The sequence below is a fragment of the Ochotona curzoniae genome, unplaced genomic scaffold (genome assembly GCF_017591425.1).
Source record: "Ochotona curzoniae isolate NIBS_2020 unplaced genomic scaffold, NIBS_Ocur_1.0 contig_3819, whole genome shotgun sequence".
Lineage (NCBI taxonomy): Eukaryota > Metazoa > Chordata > Mammalia > Lagomorpha > Ochotonidae > Ochotona > Ochotona curzoniae.
Genome location: NW_024466004.1, coordinates 55,528,870 through 55,550,676, shown reverse-complemented (window position 1 = coordinate 55,550,676; position 21,807 = coordinate 55,528,870). Strand labels below are relative to the sequence as shown.

At 39.9% G+C, this 21,807-nt stretch overlaps 1 protein-coding gene across 1 annotated transcript in view; it reads right to left on the bottom strand.

Moving 5' to 3' along the window:
- Window positions 1-21,807, bottom strand: part of LOC121158797 (sine oculis binding protein homolog) — a 138,447-nt gene that overhangs the window by 82,782 nt on the left and 33,858 nt on the right. Inside the window, exon 4 of the mRNA XM_040983852.1 lies at window positions 17,656-17,807. Coding sequence (XP_040839786.1) covers window positions 17,656-17,807 — 152 coding nt within the window. The remainder of the gene's footprint in view (window positions 1-17,655; window positions 17,808-21,807) is intronic.

Genomic DNA, 21,807 nt, shown 5'->3' with positions numbered 1-21,807 from the left:
ATATCGCATCATTTTGCTGGTCTCTTGCCACCCCTGTAGGAGACCTGAAGGAAGCTCTTGGCTCCTGGCTTGAGATTGGCTCAGCCCTTGACCATTGCAGCCACTTTGGGAGTGAACCAGCAAATGGAGGTTCTCCCTACTCCATTCTCTCCCTCCCTCTTTATGTAACTCTTTTACATAGGTAGGTAAATAAACCTTTAAAAAAAAGAATTTCTATACCACACCTATACTCTAACCTGGCTCTGAGTAGCAAATTATCAAATGGAGAGGCCTTTGCTATCATTTCATCAGCCTACTTTAAACAGATTCAGCCACCCCTTTGTGCTTGGTGGTCAAGTTGTCCTTTCAGCAATCCCCCCATACGGACCTGTGGCTTGTGAAGGACTAGCTTACGCCATGATTAGTAACTCAGTTCTGCTGCTCCAGTCTGGACATCTGATTGTGACATTAAAAAAAAAAAAAAGGCCAATGTGGTCCAAGGCTAAGAAATATAGTGAGAGGCTGCTTAGAAACTGGCCTTCTACACTATCTGGACTTCCTCTGCCTCTTTTGCTTTTTCATCCTAACCCCTTCCACACCAAGTCACTTCTGCCTTCCTCTGATCCATTATCACCTGCTGTAAGACCTTGACATAGCACACTTCATAAACTTGGTGTTTCTCTTTATTTATTCCCTTTTATTTACTGTCTGATCAATAAGCTCAATGCCTCCAGTCCTCCATTAAGACAAATGAATATTTTTTTTAAAAAATTATTAAAGAAGAGCCATTTATAAAATTATAAAAGAATAGCCACTGAACATTTTAAGGGATAAGTGTCATTCCATATGAAACTCACAATAAATTCTTAGAGTAACTCATAACACCCCAACTTAACTTGGTGAAACTGCAGGGCTGAGGTCAAGGAGAGTCCAATGGTGATACCTAAAAGGTCTCCTAACCTACAACAAGAGTGACATGACAGGTATTCATCTAGTATTTTTGATCCAAGTTCTCAAAGCAGTAGTGAGTCCAAATGTCAGGGCTTTTTTAAGGTACTAGAATAGAACAAAATAGAAAATACCAATGCATCATTTAGGAAGGTAAATATTAGTTCATGAAATTTCATTTCAGTTTTAAATAGATATTCCCTGCTTTGTGCATTCTAAAATCCAAATGTTTTTCACATTTTAACAATTCTGAAATCATAATGCATTTTACAATTGTTAGTTTAGCCAGTATGAAGCTGTGACACGATTTTGTGAAAATCTTGATTGCACATTCTATAAAGCAGGTTATGAATTTGTGTGTGTCTTATAAGTTGCAATGCAAAATGTATTTTTTACTATAAGTTCAAGCTTGAAAAACAGCATATCAAGCTGTTTTTAAAAGTTTACAGATACAGTTGCAAATATTAATATTCTAATCATAAATAAGATTGGCATCTCTTACTCTTTGGGCATCTACAATTATAATTCTCCTCTTCCTACTGATGATGTCATCAGAGCTGACATACTGTCTGCCCTTCACTAAGTGTGTGACCCCTGCATGGGCCACAGTTGCTCCATTGGTGAAAGGAGCATGTTGGAGAAGTTCCTAACGTCACTGCAAGTTTGACTAATTCAGGAAATGTGCAATTTAATGATAAACTCTTCACATGCCTGTCAGTCCCTACATCAGTATATTCATGAGCTGTCACATTTCCTATCTGCTGAAGAAGATTCTTCATAAAACAACCGGAAAATACTATGATGCTAGAAATCAACTCTTTATGTCATGTCATGTTTTAGGCATTCCTATGAAGTTTTGTGGTATTTGGAAATGTCAAAATGCAATACAGGAATTGCAGTAAGAGTTATGTGCATCTCTGTTTTTAATGTGTGACATGCACAGTTCTTCCTGACTCATATCCTCTTTGAGCTTCTTCATCATTAGTTTTCTATCCATCCCACTTCCTGAGTTTACATTTTGGTCTCAAGACTAGCATGCATTCACTCATGCATAGAGCCTGGCCCCTGGCCTGGGGTTAAATCATCCTACGGTTCCTGGTTGTTCTTACCCACATCTGTTGCAACACGCCTCCATATTATTTGTTTACTGCCCTATTCAACTGTGAGAGCCTTAAGAGGCAAAGCCTGTCCTTATTTATCTTTGCATCCCCAGCCACAGAACAACTGTAGCTTGCTACAAACACTCTGTAATGCTTGCTGAATAAATAAGTAAATAAATGCACAGCATTAAGATCAACTTCCACACAAGCATAGAAACACCGACATACTTCTCAGATTTTTATGTTCCATGAGCACCCATCCCTGAGACAAACCCCAGCTCCTGAAGACCTCCCAAGTTGTTGATTCACACATTTGTTGCACAGGCACCAATTCACAAATGCATGTTGTTGTGCTTCTCTCCAGCGTCTCACTCACCAGCCTGTTCCATCACCCTGGCCAAAGCCAAGAGTCTGGGTCAAACTGTCCTTGGCTAGCAGCTGTCCCTGAAAGAAGGCTGAGTGATAGAAAGGGTTATCTCAGTCTACCCAAAACCAAAGTAGAAGCCACTGACTTCCTTCCTAATAGTCACCCAGGTTTGGAGTGGAGGGGCCCCAGGTATGCTGGACAGTAAGGCAAAGCCCATCTCTCAACTTCCCCTCTGATACACATCTAATTTAGAACAACATGACCATGTCTACAACTTGCCAGGCCCTTTAATGTCCCTAAAGAGTATAGGTAGTATAGGCTAACTGTAAAAGCACTTTGATATAGGTTTTATTCAAAGTATCACCTGATCTCCCCACATAGTGAGCTCTGTTTTATCCTGAGAAGTCCCTGACCAAACATGAAACCAAACTGCCCAGGCCTTAGGGCTACATCCACAGCCAGACTACACTATCATAGAGTTACATTTCACTCACAAGTGCTTAATGGCAGCATCAAAAATCTCAAGAAAGTGAGCAAAGAGAGTGCAGTGAGTAGGGGAGTAGACTTGGAGGAAGAAATAGGAAAATTAAGTTTCACCTCCACTTACTTTCATGTACTTTAATTTTCGTGTCCCATTCATTTAATCTGAAATGATGTTCTACATTGAACATAAAAATAAGATATCTTAACTTTTTGTCTAACTCTTCTCAAATTTCCATTTAGCTCTGTTTGTCCTGAATTAAACTGCCATCAATGCAAACAATTTCTACGAGCTCCACTCTCAATTGGAGTTATAGAGCTTGGCAGTATGTCTCTTCATGATTTGTTCTCTGGGTTTTAATTCACTTTTTCTTTTTTTTAAAAAGGATACATTTTATTTGTTTAAAAGGCAGTGCTACAGATAGAGAGAAAGAGATGCCATCCAGTGTCCACTCCCCAAATCACCTCAACAGCCAGGGCTGGGCCAGGCCAAAGAGAAGCCTGGAACTCCATCTTAGTTTCCCATATGGGGGCAGGAGCCCAATCACTGGAGTCATCTTCCACTGCTTTCTCAGGTGAATTAACAACAAACTGGAGCAGAAGTGGAGCATCCAGGACTTAAACAAGTACTCAAATGGAATGCCGTCAAGCAGCAGGCAGCTTGACCAGCTATACCACAATGCTGGTTGGTTCCTTTAATACACTTTTTAAGTCAACTTAAAATTCCCTTGAATACAGCAGGCCAATATTTTTTTTTACTTATTATACAATGTAGGATAAAGAATGCTGAAAATCGGTGTCACAAGGCACTATCCAACGCCAACAGGCCGTAAGATTGGAAATTCTCCATGTTTGTTTAATCAGTATTGACATAATGTCAGATATGAAGTTCTGTTAGATTCAAAGCACTAATGCCTGTCTGCTGCCTTCACTAACAAATTCTTCATACTAGTTGTGCTCAATAGTGTCACTTCAACATTCTCATCACCTTAAACCATGTGAGTTCACTGTCTGCCTCTTCTGTTCACTTCTTTCTCTCCCACTCGCCCTTCCCTGATGCACATTTCATCATCCACACAGTGCAGTACAAAGGGGAGATGTTTTCCCAACCCAGAAACTCATCAACTTGAACCCTGAAGCATGACATCAGAAAACCTAACTGCAAGAGCAGCAGCAGCTCACAATTGCTATGCATGATCATTAACAACCTGCTTGCACTTCCAAGGCTGCCTCGGTGAGCTAATGTATGCACTGTGTATTAAACCATCTGCCGCCGAGTTTGGCCCAGTCCCCCTCCGTGGTGGCCAGCCACAAAGGTTACTCTGAGGGCTGCAGGCCAGGGTACACTTTCATTACATCTGCCTTCACCAGATCTTTAGTTTTATTATTGGTTCTTTTGTCCTCAAGAGTATACCTTATCACTCTCTTGTATCCCATATTTGTGTAGCCTGGAGTCTAATGAAAATACTTTTAATCCTCTATATCAACTTTCTTGAAGTTCAGCATTATCTGCTTACAAAAATCAGGTTCAAGAATGGACTGTGCATTCCCTGTGAAGAGCCCAATTCTCAGCCTAATGTTTGACATTCTTTTGTTGGCTTTAAAGAAGGTCTTTACTGCAATCAAGCCATTTAGAGCTAATTTTCTTTTTCAACTCTAGGTATGCAATAGGTTGGCCTTTCCGTGAAACAGACCAAGCTCCTCTTACTGGGGATGCAGTGAAGGAAGCCAATTCAAGTTGCATACAAATGAAAGCTTCTGGTGCCCTTGTGCTCTCAAATGGATGAAAGGAACTGCATCTGATGTCAGGTTGCTTCCTATTTGCAGAGTGGCTTCCTTCACTGTATGTAAATGTTTGTGAAGTTTTCCTCCAGTATTTATTTATGCGAGAAGCAGAGAGAGGGAAAGAGAGAGCATATTCTCATCTAGTGGTTCACTTCCCAAATGCCTGCAATAGCTATGGCTGGACCAGGCTGAAGCCAGAAGCTAGGAACTCAATACGGGTCTACCATGTGGATGGAAGGGACCCAAATACTTGAGCCATCACATTGCCAGGGACTACATTAACAGGAAACTGGGGCAGGTGTTGAAATCAGGTACACCAAAATTGGATGTGGGCATCTTAAACAACATCTAAACCAAATGCCCACCTTTAGTGCAATTTTTGCTTTGTTTTGTTTTTGGTGGGAGAAGGATAATCCTCTGTAATTTTTCAAATGAAAGCAACTTAGAGAAAGTAGCAAATGTCTTCTTCCTGCCATCTACTTCTAAATAAATGATTAGAATATTAAATGACACTACTCCTAAAACTCACTCTTGGGATGGTTGCTGTTAATCCACCTGTAACCTGAGGCAGGCCTTCCACTTTAACCCAAGCTTTTAATCCAGGACAAGGCTTCATTCCTAGTTTTCAGTTGTTGTTTTTTTCTCAAGGGTTCGTTTGAGGGAGTCAACCAAACTCTAAGTGGATTACATGAATTTTCTGAAAATCCAAACAATTTACTTTTTTTTTTAAACAAAGCTATATGTTTGGTCATTTTTATTAAGGTCTTTGAGTTAACTGAATGTTAACTCACAACCATTATTTTTTTCTCTCCAGAGCAGTGATTTTGCAAATTCTGGATTGAAAATTTTCAGTCTGCATTTTCTCAAACTATGACAGATGCTCACAGATCACAAATCCAGAAGCTTTCTGTGTGTACATCTGTGTGTGCATGCATGTGCATGAGCACAGTAACGTATCTGGGAAATTACACCCACACAGACATGGGCACTCTCCAAAGAGGCTGGTTGCTCTCCTGCCCCTACGATTTCCTAGTTTTCCGGCATGCTCACAATCTTCTATCATACTATCACCAACATCATACTTGACTTGCTTCTGATTTATGACACCTAAACTTCTCAAATTTGCTTCAACTGATATGCCTTGGAGACTCACACCACCAATTACATTGCATCAAATATCAGAAACTACTCTGCATCAAGGACTAATGCAGAACAGAGAAGCCACACCTAGCTCTCCCCACACTCCCATCTCCTTGCACTGCTTCCTACTGTTCTCACAGCATAGATCCCAACAAGCAGTGCTCAACAGCACACTATGTGTTGTCACTATCCTTGTTTGCTGTGTGAAATGTTATCTCTTTGCCCTCTCCACATCCACTGGGCTTTGACACGTCTTCCGAGTTTCCTGAAACAGATTTTGCACTTTTCTAAAGGATGCCTTTTCAGTACTAATAAAACTTTCATACTTGTCTGCTTAATCACGCCAGCTTTACTGTCCCCTTTTTACTTTTTTGTTTTTTGGCTCAGAGGTATATGAACCATCTGTGCCTCTAAAACGGTTTGCTTAAATAGCCTCCAGGCAGATTTTATGGTTTTTAAGTTTTTTACTTTAACCTTCAGCCTGCTGTTAGCCATTTTCATCACAGTTTTAAAAATCAGCTTCGTTTGGAAATGACTGTCACCATGTGTGGCTTTCAGGGGCTCCTGCAATGGATACAGGGGCTAAGACTCTAGGTGAACTGAATCACTCAAGGCAGGTGCAGGTGTGGTTAGCTTTTATCTGGGTCATCTCTTCCCTTTGGATCCAAAAGAATCACAGAGACACCTCTCATTTAGAACATCAATGTTTGCATTGCCCAGCGAGCAGCCAGGAAGATAAAATCTGAATGACTTACCTGCCTATTTATTTGTCACTACATTTCTACAGAGTTGTCATCATTATCCTAGGCACTAAAATTAGATTCCAGGCTGAAACAAAGAATACAAAGAAAGGGGGGAGAATCCCTTTCTTCCCGCCACACCGCGGCCCCCCATGAGAATAACTCTCTGTTCTCAGGCCAGCAGAAGTGCTGTGCTGCTTCCAGCAGATCACAAGAGTCTAGTCCAGCGACTCCAGTGTCCATAAGCATTTCTTGGTTCTGGAACTTATCCTCACCCAAATTTACCTGTCTGTCCTTGCTTTATTGAGAACACGTTATACTCTCTTGCTCTCTCTGTATGTGTGTGTGTGAATGTGTGTGTGGGCATAACAAATCAACACCTCTGCTCCACACCCAATAGCGAAGGAAAAGGAGTGGATGGTGGTGAGTACTGACTATTCTGTCGCTCTTTCTGCCAAAGTGTGACTTATCCCTTTTGCTTTTAACCACATCCTTAGATGGTAATGACACTATTGGGCATGTCTATCCAATCTCTGCTCTGTTGTCATTATTGCTTTTCTGATACATACAAAACTAAAAGCACTTGACCTCTTATAGTTATTATTTTTGTTATTTACACAAGGTTTCTACCTTTTGAAGCTACCAGCTGTCAACAGGCACTCTGAAATGAATTCCTGTTAATGCATTAACTCTATAATCTATAAAGTCAAGCAATGAATCCCCAAGGGACTGCCAGAACAAATGAATGAATGAAAGAATGAATGAATTTACAAATAGATAAATAGGATTATCATTCCAGGGAATATTCTGCTTCTTTACTTGTTTCCTTATTTGTATATAAAGCTCCATTTCTTCACAAAGAACTTGAAATCAGCAAAGAGGGAGATAATTATTACCAGATTAGAAATCACAGTGCTATATTCTCAGACCATTAAGTTTTTCTTCCACGTTTCCCCTGTTTAATATTTACGCATCCTTCAGATTTCAATTCTGGCACCACTTTCTCAAGGGAGCTTTTAGATTTTCTAACTAGTTCAAACCACGTGTCAGAGGCTCTTGTAACTCTGTGTCACAGTGTGTTCACACTTGCATGATTATTTCAATAAGTCTCTGTCCCTCACTACACAGCAACCTTCAAAAAGACAGGGACCAGGTTTTTGTTGGCTACTGTAACTCCAATAATGGCCACAGTATCTGGCACATGGTAACAGCTCAACAAATATTCACTAATAAATAAACAGACTAATCAGTAAATGCAAAACTTGTAACCTGCTTGACCCCTATGCCTTTGGCCTGAATCTGTTGGATGCCTTCATGCCTTCAACTTCTTCAGCCTCATACAGAATCATAATGTCTTGAACATGTCCCCTTTCCTTCTATGTAGCCATTTTCCAGCCACAGATAAAGCAGCTCCAGCATGGGGGCAGGCAAACTGTGGACGGGCAACAGTAGCCTCATCCCACCATACATCAAATCCAAGGCACCTGCTTTCTTATATCCAACCTCTTCCAGGCCACTTAATGAAACACTATAAATGGGGTTACCTGCTACTCTTACTACACCATTGTTTCTCTTCAGAACAAGGGATATGGAAGAATAAGCCGAGTTAACCACAATCTCTTTGATTTAGTTCTATGCACTCTAATGTCCTATGGGATACAAAAAAGAATAGAACAGTAAGTACTATAATCCTGATACTTCAGCCAGCATTCTAATATTGAGTCAATCTAGATACTGAGCCAGGTTTCTCAAAACAGCTGATCAGTAGAAGAGGTAGTTTAGCTAAGCACACTTTAGGGAGTGCAAACCCCATTTGTATCTTTTACTCCACACTTGGATTTCAAATCACTTCTGCCACATGACAAAGGTTTGGTGGGCATGGCATACTCATTGTGTAAAGACTTCATATTCATCTTCATGCAACAACATTATGAGACCACTTCTTTTTCTCTTGAGCAGACATCTGTTGACACCTTACAACTCTGATCCTCTCCTTCCTTTGACTTTCCAGATTTTCATTCTGTACCCTGTGGGTTTTGGAAGAAAATGAGCTCAACTCCCACATCATACAAAAAGCCTGATTTGCCCAAGCTAATCAGAACACTCCATTGCCCTAATGACAGTCCTTCACTCAGCATAAGCATGTGATGCAAGCATAGGTAATAAGCATAATTTTCACACTCTTTTTTGGAATGTTAAGCAGAGACACTCTTCCTGTTGGGTGTGAGCACACTGGGTTGGGGTCAGACTCCAACTGCCCTACAGGGGGGAAAAAAAACATTGTGACAGAATATTTAATCCAGAATGTTCATCCCTGGTTCCTTTCCTCCTGCACCTTAATATGTCCCTTCTCTCCTCTCTCCCGGCCCCTCAAAATAGATTAGTCCAACAAACTTTTGCTATTAAGTATTTCACAGCTATAAAAGAATAATTCAGCAAATAGGACATTTTAAGCCTGCTTCAGCTTTAGCCTCTCTGTCTCTCTGTCACTCGTCATCCTTCCTGCGACCCTCTGCTCTAAGTTCTTCACACAACTAACTCTCACTTCCTCCTGCCCCCATTCACTTTCACCTCCTCAAAGGTAACTTCTATGATCAATAGATACAAAATAGTACCTCATCACAATCCATCTTTACTCTGCTTTTTCTTCATAGCATTTATGACTACATGAAATTACATGACATATATATGCTTAAGCTTGTATACTACTTCTCTCCCTCATCAGAATGTAGGTCCCATTTAAACAGGGACTTTTTGTCTTGTCCCCTAATGTATGCACCAAACCTAAAACATGCCTAGTGCATAAAAACAGCTTATATATCTCCTCACTGTATTGCTCAGTGAATGAATAGAAAGATCATTTGATGATCTGCTTAAGCTTAGCTAGAAAAAGGGGGGAAAAAGGCATCTCCTTTGGGCAAAATCCCCTTGTCTTTGAATCAACAATTTCCACTGACCAAAGTTAGGAAACACATAATCCAAAAGTTAATTACAGAAAGTCTTAGAGCTTCAAATATGCTTGTTAGGGGCAGGTGCTTTTCAAAGTGATTAGGACACTGCTGAGGTGGCCACATTTCGTAACTGAGTGCTTAGTTTTAACTTCCAGCTCTACTTCCAACTCCAGCTTCCTGCTAAAGGCATACCTTGGGAGCCAGCAAGTGATAGCTCAAATATTTAGGTTCTACGTGGAAGACTCAGATCAAGTTCTGGGCTATGGCTTCAGCTTAACCCAGTTCCAACCATTGAAAGTACTAGGGGAGTGAACTAGCAGACGTAAGATGGGTGTCTATCTCTTTTAAAAATAAAATTTTGAATCAACAATTTTTAGAAGATCCCTCTTTAGTAAAGAATTGGATGTGTAGTCACATACCTGCCCACCATAATGTAGATTACAATCATTCTTTCAAAACAGATTCTAAGATAACATTATTGGATTCATAGAAATTGCTACTTTATTGTGGCATATTTGGCATAATGCCTATTAAAGTAATTAGCAGGCACAGCACCTTACAATTGCTATGATCCACTGATCCCCAGAAATAACTCAGTGGAGTAGGATCCAGTCCTAATCCCAAAAGGAACTAATCAAGAACCAAAGACATTAAGAAAGGTTACAGTCTATGTAGTAAATTTTATTTTTGTCATAAATTCCACATTTTCTTTGGAAAAAGTAATCATTTCAAAGTCAAGGCAGTAGTTTTTCCACTATCAAAAGTGGTTAACTACTTTTAAATACATTTCTACATATTTATGAAGGAATTCTCCTACACGCCTCCAAAGCTTGCTCATAAATCAGTATAATGTTCCTGAAGCACATTTAAAAGTAAAAAATTCATGTCTACTAACTATATTTCCTCTACTCGAAGATGAATTAGGCAGAAGATATTTTATCATAATTTATAATAGGACTGGTTAACCCTTAACTATTAGCCAACTAATGAGAAATATTTTACCATGGGAGGATTAATCAGGGCTCTCCAACACTACCAATTTGACATTTTGAGGACTTAATCATAAATGGATTTTATTCTCTTATTTGCTTTTCATCATAAGGCTGACTTACAAAGATATTACATGTAGAATAAATATGACTCTTGAGTTTAATCTTGTCACTTTAAAGAAATGTCAAATGATAGTCCATAGCTTACAGACAATCACAGTGGTTAGGACATGACTTAAGATTATGTCACCTCTGGACCCCAGTTAGCCCCAGACTATGGATCAAATATCAACAGTGAGTCTGCATCTGACCAACTGTTGGGTCCCAAGAAGACAACCCAAACTTTGGGAGGGTCTGAGTCTCGGAGCCTGACTTCTGCCCCTGGACATTGATTCTCTCTACCTTCTTTAAAGGCAACAGGAGTTTCATCTAACTAGATTGCTATGCAAATCGTAGTGCAGTTCAAGCATCTTTTATGGATTCATTAAACCATTGATTTGCCTTCTAGTACTTCTAATAGTGCCCAGATCTGGCCCATAGCCTGTGTTCACAGAGAGTACAGTAGGCTGATGTTTGCCACCTCCACAGGCAGTCTGTCAGCAGACATTAGATTTCACTGTGTGCACAGCCATCCTAAGAGTATTCTGTAACACTGGGAATTTCCCATTCTTAGCCGGAACTGCTGAGGCAGAAATGAAGTGGCTGTCTGCAGCAAGATTTTGTTTATTCCATCCTAATCTGTGTTCAGGAACAAAGAGCAGAGAGCTCAAGGAACAAAGAATAACACATGCCTTGCTCTGATCACATATTTGCTTCTGTATAAATATTATGGAGATGTCCTAAAGTAGAAAAAAATTTAAATGACCCGGACATGCCTATAGCTTGAATTTCCTGTACATAGTCCTTAAACACACCAGGTTTTAGATGAGACACTGCAAACGTGTAAAATGAAAATTCTGGGCTCAATTTACCACCTCAAGACAAGCCACTTGTCTTCTTACACATGCAGTTATTGAGATCTTAACAAGCTGAACAAAACATTTGAATTAACAGAGCGTAACCACAACCCCAGGAAAACACACCATTTTTTGTTTTTTTCTCTCCTGGCTTCTCTGGACGGCTCATACCACCTTCCTTTTAAAGTCAGCCACAAAGAGTAACTCTGCTGAATGCAGCTTACAGCGGGAGAAGTACATCAAAAAGACCCACGAGATCGTTCTTGAAACACTCAGCGTTCAGATAAACCTGCACACTGTTAGCAGCAAGGAGAGAAACTTGGCGAGGCGAGTCACTGGATCAATAAGAAGAACGTACGTTCCAAATAAATAGATCCCTTCCTGTTTCATTTGTTTCACTGAACTGTCCACTGTCCAAACAGACAGTCCGGACTGTGAACTCCAAACACACACATTTATCACTCCAGAGCAGCAGTCACCAGAACACAATGTGGCTGATGCAATCTGACACTGTGGTTAATGTTAAAAGGGAGCGTGCCTTTTAGATGGATTGGATAATTACCAGCAGTTCAGATGAGAAAAACTTGATTTAAGTGAGCAGCATTAGCTATCACCAGGAAGGCAGTCAGAGATTTACTGTGTCTGAAAATTAACATTGCAGCATATATGTCAATAGCCCCAAGTATTGATTTCTAGGTGATCAGATTTAGATTAATAATAATAATTCCCCGCTTTCTCCCTCTCATGGGAAAGAAATACCAAACACACATTGAGGCTTAAAGCTATTAGGAGTTTTGATCCTCTCTTCACATTTAATTTGAAATAATATTATTCAGATTAGTTTATTCCACAATCTCCCAGAATGTGGCCCCTTAAAAACTAGAAGAGGGGAAGGCATTTGGCCAGGCAGTAAGCCTGCATCCCATACTGGAATGCCTATATTCAATGTCTCGCTCTGCTCCTGACACCCACTTCTTATTAGTGCAGAACCGGGGAAGCAGCAATAAAGGCTCAAATAATTCAATTCCTGCCACATACGTGGGAGGTCCAGATTGAGTTCCTAGCACCTGGCTTCAGCCTCTAGATTGAGGTCTTGGAGGGCATTCGAGGAGTGAACCAACGGATGGGAGCTGCTCCGTCCCTTTCTGCCTCCCAATTAACTAGACAGAAATGCCTTTTAAACATCAGTGGTTGCTAATCCTTTCTTTCAGTACAAGCCCACTTGCCCAATTGTGTTTGCTTACCAGGTCTTGCTTAGACTAGCGGTTCTCGGCTTTTGGTAAGCATGGAGATCACACTCCTCCTCTCTGTGCTTCTGACGGCTCCCTGAGGCTCTGTCTCACCCCACCTGCAGAACCTTGACCTTGCTTTCCTCAAGAGCCTCTATACTGTTTGAAACTAACCTACTCTCTGTATCCTAATCCCATCCCATCACAAGCTACCGTTCCACTTTCTCTGCTATTGCACTCTGTACAGGCACTCATTCATGACAGCTCATCAATATGCCACTCCATGTTTCAAAATATGAGAGAATAAGAAAACACTTGGGCTTGTTGTTCTTTCCCCCAGAGCTTCCTAAGGACACCCCTGTTTGCTGTAATCAAAAGGGAACTCAGTTGCTGGCCTGCAGACTAAAGCTTTGGGAAGAGGCAGGACTTCCCATGCAAGGTCATGGGTAGGTTTAAAGCACAATTCCAAGACATTACCAACCTAAGAAAATCACCCTGCAGGCCAAACTGCCAGCTGACAGATCCAACAGGCTCACTGACACCTGATATTAAAAAAAAAAAAATGAATCCATGGGACAAACCTTGGGCTCCTTGGGGGCATGTAGTAGACTAAGGAGTATGGGAAGAAACTGGTCAAAGCAAGTCTGTGGCCTGAGCTTCAGGTAGTCAGGGGACATTAGCTGCAAGTAATTTCCTGATTTTTCTAAATCCTCATGAATGGTAGTCATTTGGCAAATTAAATCCTGCAGGTGTTTACAGAATAAAGCATAGGTAGGTCATTCACAAGATGAAGAGAATAATTGTTACATAATTTTTATTTACTGCCAGATTCTTCCATTATATCCAAAACTGATAAATCTTTCCAAGGATATATACAAGTTTGATAAAGAGACAAATTATCTATGTCTAAATGAAATAGAATTCCAAAGAACTTGATGCATGCTCCTTAGAACTGAGTTTGTCCTTAAGAGGTCACTTCCACGTACCCAGGGCCACAGCTTGAAAGCAAAAGAAAATGCTTATTCTCCACCAGTCCCCTTCTTGAAAAGATGTTACTATAATAACTGTTGAGATATCTTCATGGCATCATTCACAAATTCTTTTTCTGTTTGTATCTTTTCTATTTTTAAAGCATCCTTATCCTTATTTCTTATCCACACAGGTATCTTCCCACTGTGGGCCTGCTGGAGAACAGTGGCATTTTGACACGGACCAAGTATTTCTATCTCTTACATCAAATGATAGGGGGAAAAAACCTAAATCAAAAAAGCAAAACTTTGGTGCTCTTAGAAATGTTTGGTTTTACTAAATTATCAATGCTACCAATTGAGAACACTTGAGATCTGATCAAAGAAAACCACCCTTTCTTTACAGTGCCTGTGTTGGCAGTCTATCTGGAGTTTCAACTTCCTGCTTGGTTTGGAGTATTAGATTAGACAGTGGGATATTTTCCCATACAAAAAGAAAAAGATCAAATATAGACTTTTCGAAAATGACTACAATTTGTGGTCTTGTTTGTTGCTCTTTTTTAGGGGGTCATGATTACAAAGCATTATTCCCTTAGGAAAGAATATGTTTAAGTGTCTTTCATTGGGCAAAATAAAGCCAGTATTAGCAAGTTGAACTAAATGTTTCTGCATCTCTTGTAAAACGCTAAAGAATCCACAACTCTCCAAGTCCTAGGTGTTTTCAAGGCCTTTCCATTGTAGCCTCAAAAGGGGGCTGGGAAAAGAGTCCATTATTAGCCCCTGAAAAGCCCCCAGTGTTTCAAACAATGAGTCTGACATCGCATTGTTCATCTAATGCCCTTAGACTACCTAGTCATTTTTCTTACCAACTGCTAACAACAACAACAACAACAAAAAAATAAGCCAGCAATTGGACCTTCTGGGGATAAGGATCCTACAAAATATATTATGAATTAACACTCCATGCTTCTCAGAGTCAACATCCTGAAATGTGTAAACTAATAGTTAGATTCTGTAAGTGAATACAGCTGTGACTCGCAGGCCTCTCCCAGCCACATTTAGTGGAAGTATTCTGAAGAAATGCTACATCCTAGTAGCCATCCACACAACTGTTTGGATAACACTGTAGATTTGGTTTTAAAATATAACCTGCATGCCATCACCCATTAATGTGACTTCAATCTATCCCACTTTATTTCATAGATCCCGGGTTTGTGAGCGAGGAAGGTGACATTTTTCAGCCTACCTCATTAAACAGACATAGAGCCCCAACCACAAAGGAAGGTTGAGAGGCAAAGGAAATCTAATAGAGCCTGTTTTCAGTGAGACTTCATATTGAGAGGTGGGCGCTTTTTTCTCCTGTTTTTAGCAGCAAACCAATTCCTGCATTTGTGTGGAGGAAAGCACAGGGACCACAAGCACAGCTGTTCAATTTATATTCACAAATGCAGGTGTTGGTCAGGCACAAAGCAGAGGTCAGCTGAAGACTGCTCCTAATTAGCTACCTTTTCTACTAGGACTTTCCTTTGTAAAGTTATTCATGCAATTCGAGTTCAACTCCGAGACCATTTATAGATCCCAGCATGCTATCCAGCAAGAAACAGCCTGTTATTATAAAGCATGATTTACAGCCTAGTTAATTTTCCATGTTTTTGTCTTAAATCTGCACTGTACCTCAGACAAAATTCTATTCTGTACACACATGACTCATTCTGTTTTCTATTCGCTGCTCCATATTTAAAACTGTACAATTCAGGCAGGAAAATTTACTCAGGGATGGAAGGAATTCTGCCCTTTTTCTAGGATTAACTCCACAATTCTTACAAGGAGGACTAAGGGCTTTGTTCAAAGATACAAGAAAGAAGTAACTACCCGCTATTGTCTGCAGTAGAAAACATCCTGAGGCTTGTTACAGCAGTTCTTAGAAATGGCAGGATGGAGACTGGTATCTAATAAAATGCACTAGGAAACCCAAGCCCTCCATGAATGACCGCAATGTCCTATCAGTTAACAGAAATGCAGCAGCTGTACATGTTTATGGTAATACAATATAATATTATCACAAAGATAACACTCTTAAAATAAAGAATTCAGCAGGTCATGAATTTCTCTATTTTAAAAAAAAATGTAGTGTAGCATGGCACAAGTATAGAATTTGTAAATAAGGATGTAGATGGCAGAGAAGAAAGGGATTGTATGTGCACTAATAAACTCCTGAGATGAGCTAGCAAAGTTAGTGCCAAGCACCATACCATTACAACTCCCAGTTGTTGCACAATGTTCAAAGATCTACACCAACTGCTCCTGGGAGAAGGTAAATATACTATTCCCCCTCCAATTGCTGAATTTACCAAAGGCTAATTCTTATCTTGACTTCTGGTTATCTGTTCTTACAAAATCTAGGATTTTAGAAGTCTCAAAGCACTTTGACATAAAATTTTATAGGGATGCAAATATGTATTCTGGACTATTTATCCAAGGGGAATCAGGTGCTGTTCTCCACAAGCACGCTATGAAGTAAATTTGCCCTGCCAGTGTAACCTGTGTCACCAGGTCTGTGACAAATCCATCTTGCATGATTTTTTTCACTATTAAGCAGAGTCCATCAAGATTCAGACCCATAACCCTTCAGAATTGTAGAAAGACAAAAAGGCCTGTTCTATAGCCATTTTCTGGGATGGAATGCCAAGCATTTTGTTGTGGTAAGTAGGGCTTTGAAGAAGAGCAAGCTAGGCCCACTCCTGGGATTGTTACCCCAAGTGCTGGACATTCAAAACAGGAGCCCCAGGGTCTTGGAGATCATTTTAATCCCTGTATATTAAAACAAAATGTGTCTCCCATGTGTCATTTTTCCAACCTCCTCCCCAGCCTCCCCAGCTGCCCCAGCCCCTCCCAAGGGCAAGTGAACTCCACTGTTGACTGTCCCAAAAGAATTCCAAACAATTGGCTTACTTGCCTCTGTTCCAGTGAAGATTATGAGCCTAATTCTTAGAGACTGTTACTATAACTCCATCCCCACTGAATTCTGCAGCCCAATTCTCTTTTGGCAGAATAAATGTGACCTAAATTTGCAAGGGAGAATTTGTTGCAACAGTAATTCTTGCAATGCAGGGAGCCTGTGATTAGCATTTCAGAATTGCAAATACGTTTTTTTTAATCACTGTTTCAAGATAGGGCAAATTTTCATACTGTATTTTGGAAAAGCTTAGCAAACTAAGGATGACTTTTAGGAATTAAGAAAGCTTTCCAGATCCATAGCAAATAATAAGAGAACTAGCAGTTGACCTCAAGCTCTAAAGATGAAGAAATCAGTTGTGCGTGTATGTGTACGTGTGATTACAAAATCACCACGCATGCCATTCCCATCCATGGCAGCTACTACTGTTCTAAACAGACATATTCAGATCCAGGGTGTCTCATAAGAAACAGAAACACACTATAACTATGGCTGTTCCTGTGTTTACCCATCACGCTTCTCACAAATGCTTGGCTGTGTGAGCAATGCTGCTTCGTGTACTCGTTTCACCTTTTCTCCATATCAGTCAACTTTCCCACAAGGTCTCCAGACAGCTTGGACGTTTCTCTTGACTAGCACGTGTGGGTCAGATTTTGAAAAGAGCAACAACAATCACCCTCACTGGGGAGACAAACTGAGTGGACTAGAGCTTTCTGGCCATGCTTCTGTGGCTAGTTTCTTGGCTCTCTAAGAAAACTCCAGCCCTTCGTGCCCTCCTGCTGGAAAGACACTGTGGAGGAGGAAACCAGCTGTGACCCTGGCATCCTCATCAGCTTCATTCACGCTCTGAGAGCTCAAACACCAAGCCAAGAGCAACTGACAAAACAGGTTACACAGGAGAAGGGGATTTTTTAATCCGAAAGGTTAGGCATGACAGTGACGAGAATGGACAAAACAGAGAGGAAAAACACACACAAGTACAAGGTGCGCAGTGTTGGCAGCTAGAAGCTAGGAGCACATGCGCACACGGCACAGCAGGCACGGCCGCCTCTCCCAGGCGTTCTTACCTTGTTTCTCTTGAAGTAGGCTCGCCGGCACGCTGCAAAGCACTTCTCACTGCAGAAGCTTTTCACCTCACTTCCCATACTCAGGGAATAGCGCTTGATCCCCACTTTCTGGCACCAGGCACACATTATTTGTACATTTGACACATCATCTTCTATAATAAAAGTATAAGAAAAATGTTCATATCAGAAGCAAACATCCCTTCAAACTTAAGACACACCCTGAGTCTCACATTCATTTCCAGATTTCACCATTTCTGACCCAGAACAGCTAGCTTTGTGAGGGTGGGAAGGTGGCAATGGAATAGGGTTTGCTTTTTGTTTCTTTCTCTCGCGCTAGCACCACCTCTTCTTTTTTTTCCCCCAAGTTTCCAAAAGAGATTTATTTAAATATCAAAGCATGATTGCAGAGGTATGGATGTTTCTGGAGCTTCCTGGCCTAAACAAAGTGCCTAATCCGTCCAGTGAAACTAGCCCCATTACTGATAATGCTTGCAAGAAAAAAAATGGCCTATTTCCTCAAATATCTGCCACAAACCTGCAAGAACTGCACTAGATGGGACCATGTGTAGGGTGTGATGGCCTCGTGTGAACCTTGACAGTCAGGGGCCTGGCTGTACCAAGGCATGTTCCCAATCACTGTGGTTTACCCTTGCAATGTAATGATCCCCAAATGATGTGGCTACTCAAAAAAGGGAAGATGTGAGAGGCCAGATTGTGGACACAGAAAAGGTAAGCCTGGTTCATAGAACAGCATCCTACATTATATCCTCCTGGTGGGCTGCTGCCCTCAGGGAGGTGCAAATCTGCTGTAAAGTTGTCCTTCGTGTGATATGGATCCTGATCTTTGGGTGGAGGTAGGTAGAGAATAGGGCTGTCAGGTCATCCTCAGCCCAATGGACAACTCTCCCAGCTCCTGGAGGAAGCAGCACACCCATGTAACAGAGAGGCTCACAGTGATTTTCAGGTGAAATGCAAATATTTCCATTATTTAAAACGCTGCATTTCATTTCCTTTGTATGAGAAGGGGTGGGGGAAAATGTAACATAATGAGCCCGTTAAGTCATATATATTGCTGCTTAAAACAAACACAGGCTTTCAAAGTGAGTCCCTTAATAGAATGTATTGAGTAAATAATGGCGCAGGTGGGAAGAAGTTACGGCAAAATTTATGATGGCGATAGTCAAATGAATGAAGCTTGGGAAACACTGTGCTCTTTAGGGGAAAATAAAAGGAGATCCCAAGCTAAAGCCCAAGAAATATTTCCCTCCTAAGACCTTCTGCCATATTTTGAGTCTTCTCTATCCGTGTGTGTGTGTGTGTGACTGATTGCCACTATTGGTCGCATCTTCCTCTCTTGTGGAAATTTTTTGGTACTAACTCAGATTCATACACCACACATGAATTGTAATCAAAATTCCCAACATCCTCTGGTACAGTGTTGTCTGATTTTCAATAAAATTCCCCAAACACTAATTGCTAAGCAAGGCCTGGTCCATGGGTTGTTGACATATTCATGGTTCACAGAGTTTGTCATACAATCATTCCATTTCCAGGGAAAAGATTTGGTTTGAGGCAGTACGGTCATCAGCCTGCAAAATTAGAAGCAAACTAATTTGTAGTGCACTGATACGGCTTTTTTTTTTAATTCCCCAAAGCATCATCACTCAGCAACGTGCAACATTTTATTTACCTTAATGGAATAAATATTGTCATTTTAATGACCTATCCTATCTCACAAATTATACATCATGATCTATTGTTAATTAGCCAATGAGACAGCAGAAAAATTATCTTTGATGTTTGTCAAACATCTTCGATAGCAGAACTCTTTAAATGGAGTCATAATATGAATTCAAGTGTCAATTACTGCATTTAATAACATGTTATATACAAAGAAGGTTTTCATTTACATTTTATATGACTTCTATGGCTTCTGTCTACATGTAGATATTTTACATGATTTGAAAAATTAACAGAGCTCTACAATTTCCCTTGGAATGTGGGAACATTTTCTTCAGTTCTATCAGAAATAACAGATTTTAAAAATAATCAACCATCATTACTAAACTAACATTAATAGTTTCTATTTTTCCTAATCAGGAAGACACTCTGAAATCTCAAATTCCTGGAAAAAAAAAAACAACACAGCAGAACTCTCACAAATTATCCTCAGCAGTAAGCTTGAAATCTGTAAGGAAAAAAATTTACGGGGGAAATTATTTGGTTTCGCATTTTAATGAGGACATCCACTCCAGAAAATGTCATCTGAAAACATGCATTCAGTTCCCTTGTTATTTATTCCTTAAAATGGCCTGACTTGGGAAACAAAATATAAGATTTCTTAAGTCTTACATTGCTTTTAAGGAATTCAAACTGAGGTAAGGGAGAGTGGTGGCAAAGTTATTTTGTGTAGGGCCCAACAGAGCAATGACACCTGGGGAAGGAGGCAGCTCCCGGTCTTTCTCTCACTTCATTCCATCCTCACCAAACAGGGCCCAATTGCTTAAAGGGAGTAAGAATGCTTTCTTACAATAGACCTATATAATAAACATAACAGTATAATTTTAAAACAAATCACTTTTATAAACCATTCTTACTACAAAGCAACAGTATGAGAAGATGACATAAGAGCGACGTTCACTTGTGATCTGGAAGCTGGGAAATTCTGAGAATGGCTGAGAATGGTGTCGGCATCTGTCTTGTTTCAATAAATCAGCATTCCCATCCATTTTTTCATAGAATTTTGTTTCACAAAGGCAAACACTTTGGAAAATTTCCACCAGATTTCTCTTTGCTGCCATCAAATTGTTACCAATAACTAAGGATCCAAAGAAGAGTTTGATGAGTGGTTATTCTAAGACTTCAAGAACTATTTCAAGTAGTTTAGGCTTAGAAAGCCATCTATATCAATACTCTATTTAAGAAGCTAAAGAACTATGATGGTATAGATTAATTTGTCACCAAGCTTTGGCTCAAAATCCTGTCAACAAACATGAAATGGAACCCCAATCTTAAACAGCATGGCTATATTCCTAGAAAAATGGTTTCCCCTTAAGTGCTTTGACCCAAAGGAGTTGGTTCATTTCAATCACATCTCTTTATACCTGAATCCTGGTAATTGCATGCATGCTTCCAATAGCAAAGTAGAAGGCCCCAGCACTTTTACCTTTTGGCTTTTAAGTTATCCACTTAAAATTTTTGGATTAAAGAAAAAACTAGGGAAAGCCTAATTTCCTATCTTGTAATTAAGCTGAAACATTTTGCTATTATAGACTTGAGACTGTATCAAAGATTTACAAAATTAATGTTTATATTATATTATCTTACAGCCATCACCTGTGTACTTTTCATAATAAACAATGTAACAATAAACACAAAATATTTATAGCATTAAGTTATATCCCAAAGCAAATAGTTTGCATAATATGATAAAATTTCACATTATAATATCATAGAAATATGTATCAATCAAAATATGCATGTTTAAGTTAATCATGAAAAGTTTATACCACCTCTGTAGGATTTAATTAGGCAAAATGTTTAGGGCATTTTCTTTCCAATCTACTGTTCAAAGAGCTATGAAGTATTTTTTTTTTCTACTTTATATCCCAGAAGGAAATGTTCAGATTAATTACTCTAAGATGAAATTGTATTTACTTAATACAGCACAGACAAGTGTGAGGTCAACCATTTCTGAATGTCTGGCTGAAATTGCTTGAAAAATGATCACATCTGATGATTTCTGAAAATAATAATGACCATTGGTCAGTGATCTTGGGACATCTGAGTTGGAAATAAACACAGAAACACTGGCTTAATTGAATAGATCCCAAGGAAAATCGGGCAGGTTTTAACAGACTCCAAGAGAGTGAATCGTAGTTTTGGATTGACACAACTCAAGAAAAATTCTGAAAGCACTTGCTGGTGATGTTTGCCTCCTCCAAACACTTTTTGGTTGCACTGACCCAGGCAATCATTTAAAGATCTGAATTCTATTTAGACAAGTTGCAAAGCATTCTGAGGGGAGGCCTTTGTGTTCCCCAAGTCTTGAAACAAAAGCATGGCATGAGCCGTACTCCATCAATCTAGACCATGGAACTCCTTTATTTAATAGAATAAAGACCTAGCCTGGAAGGTGGGCAAGAAAACAGA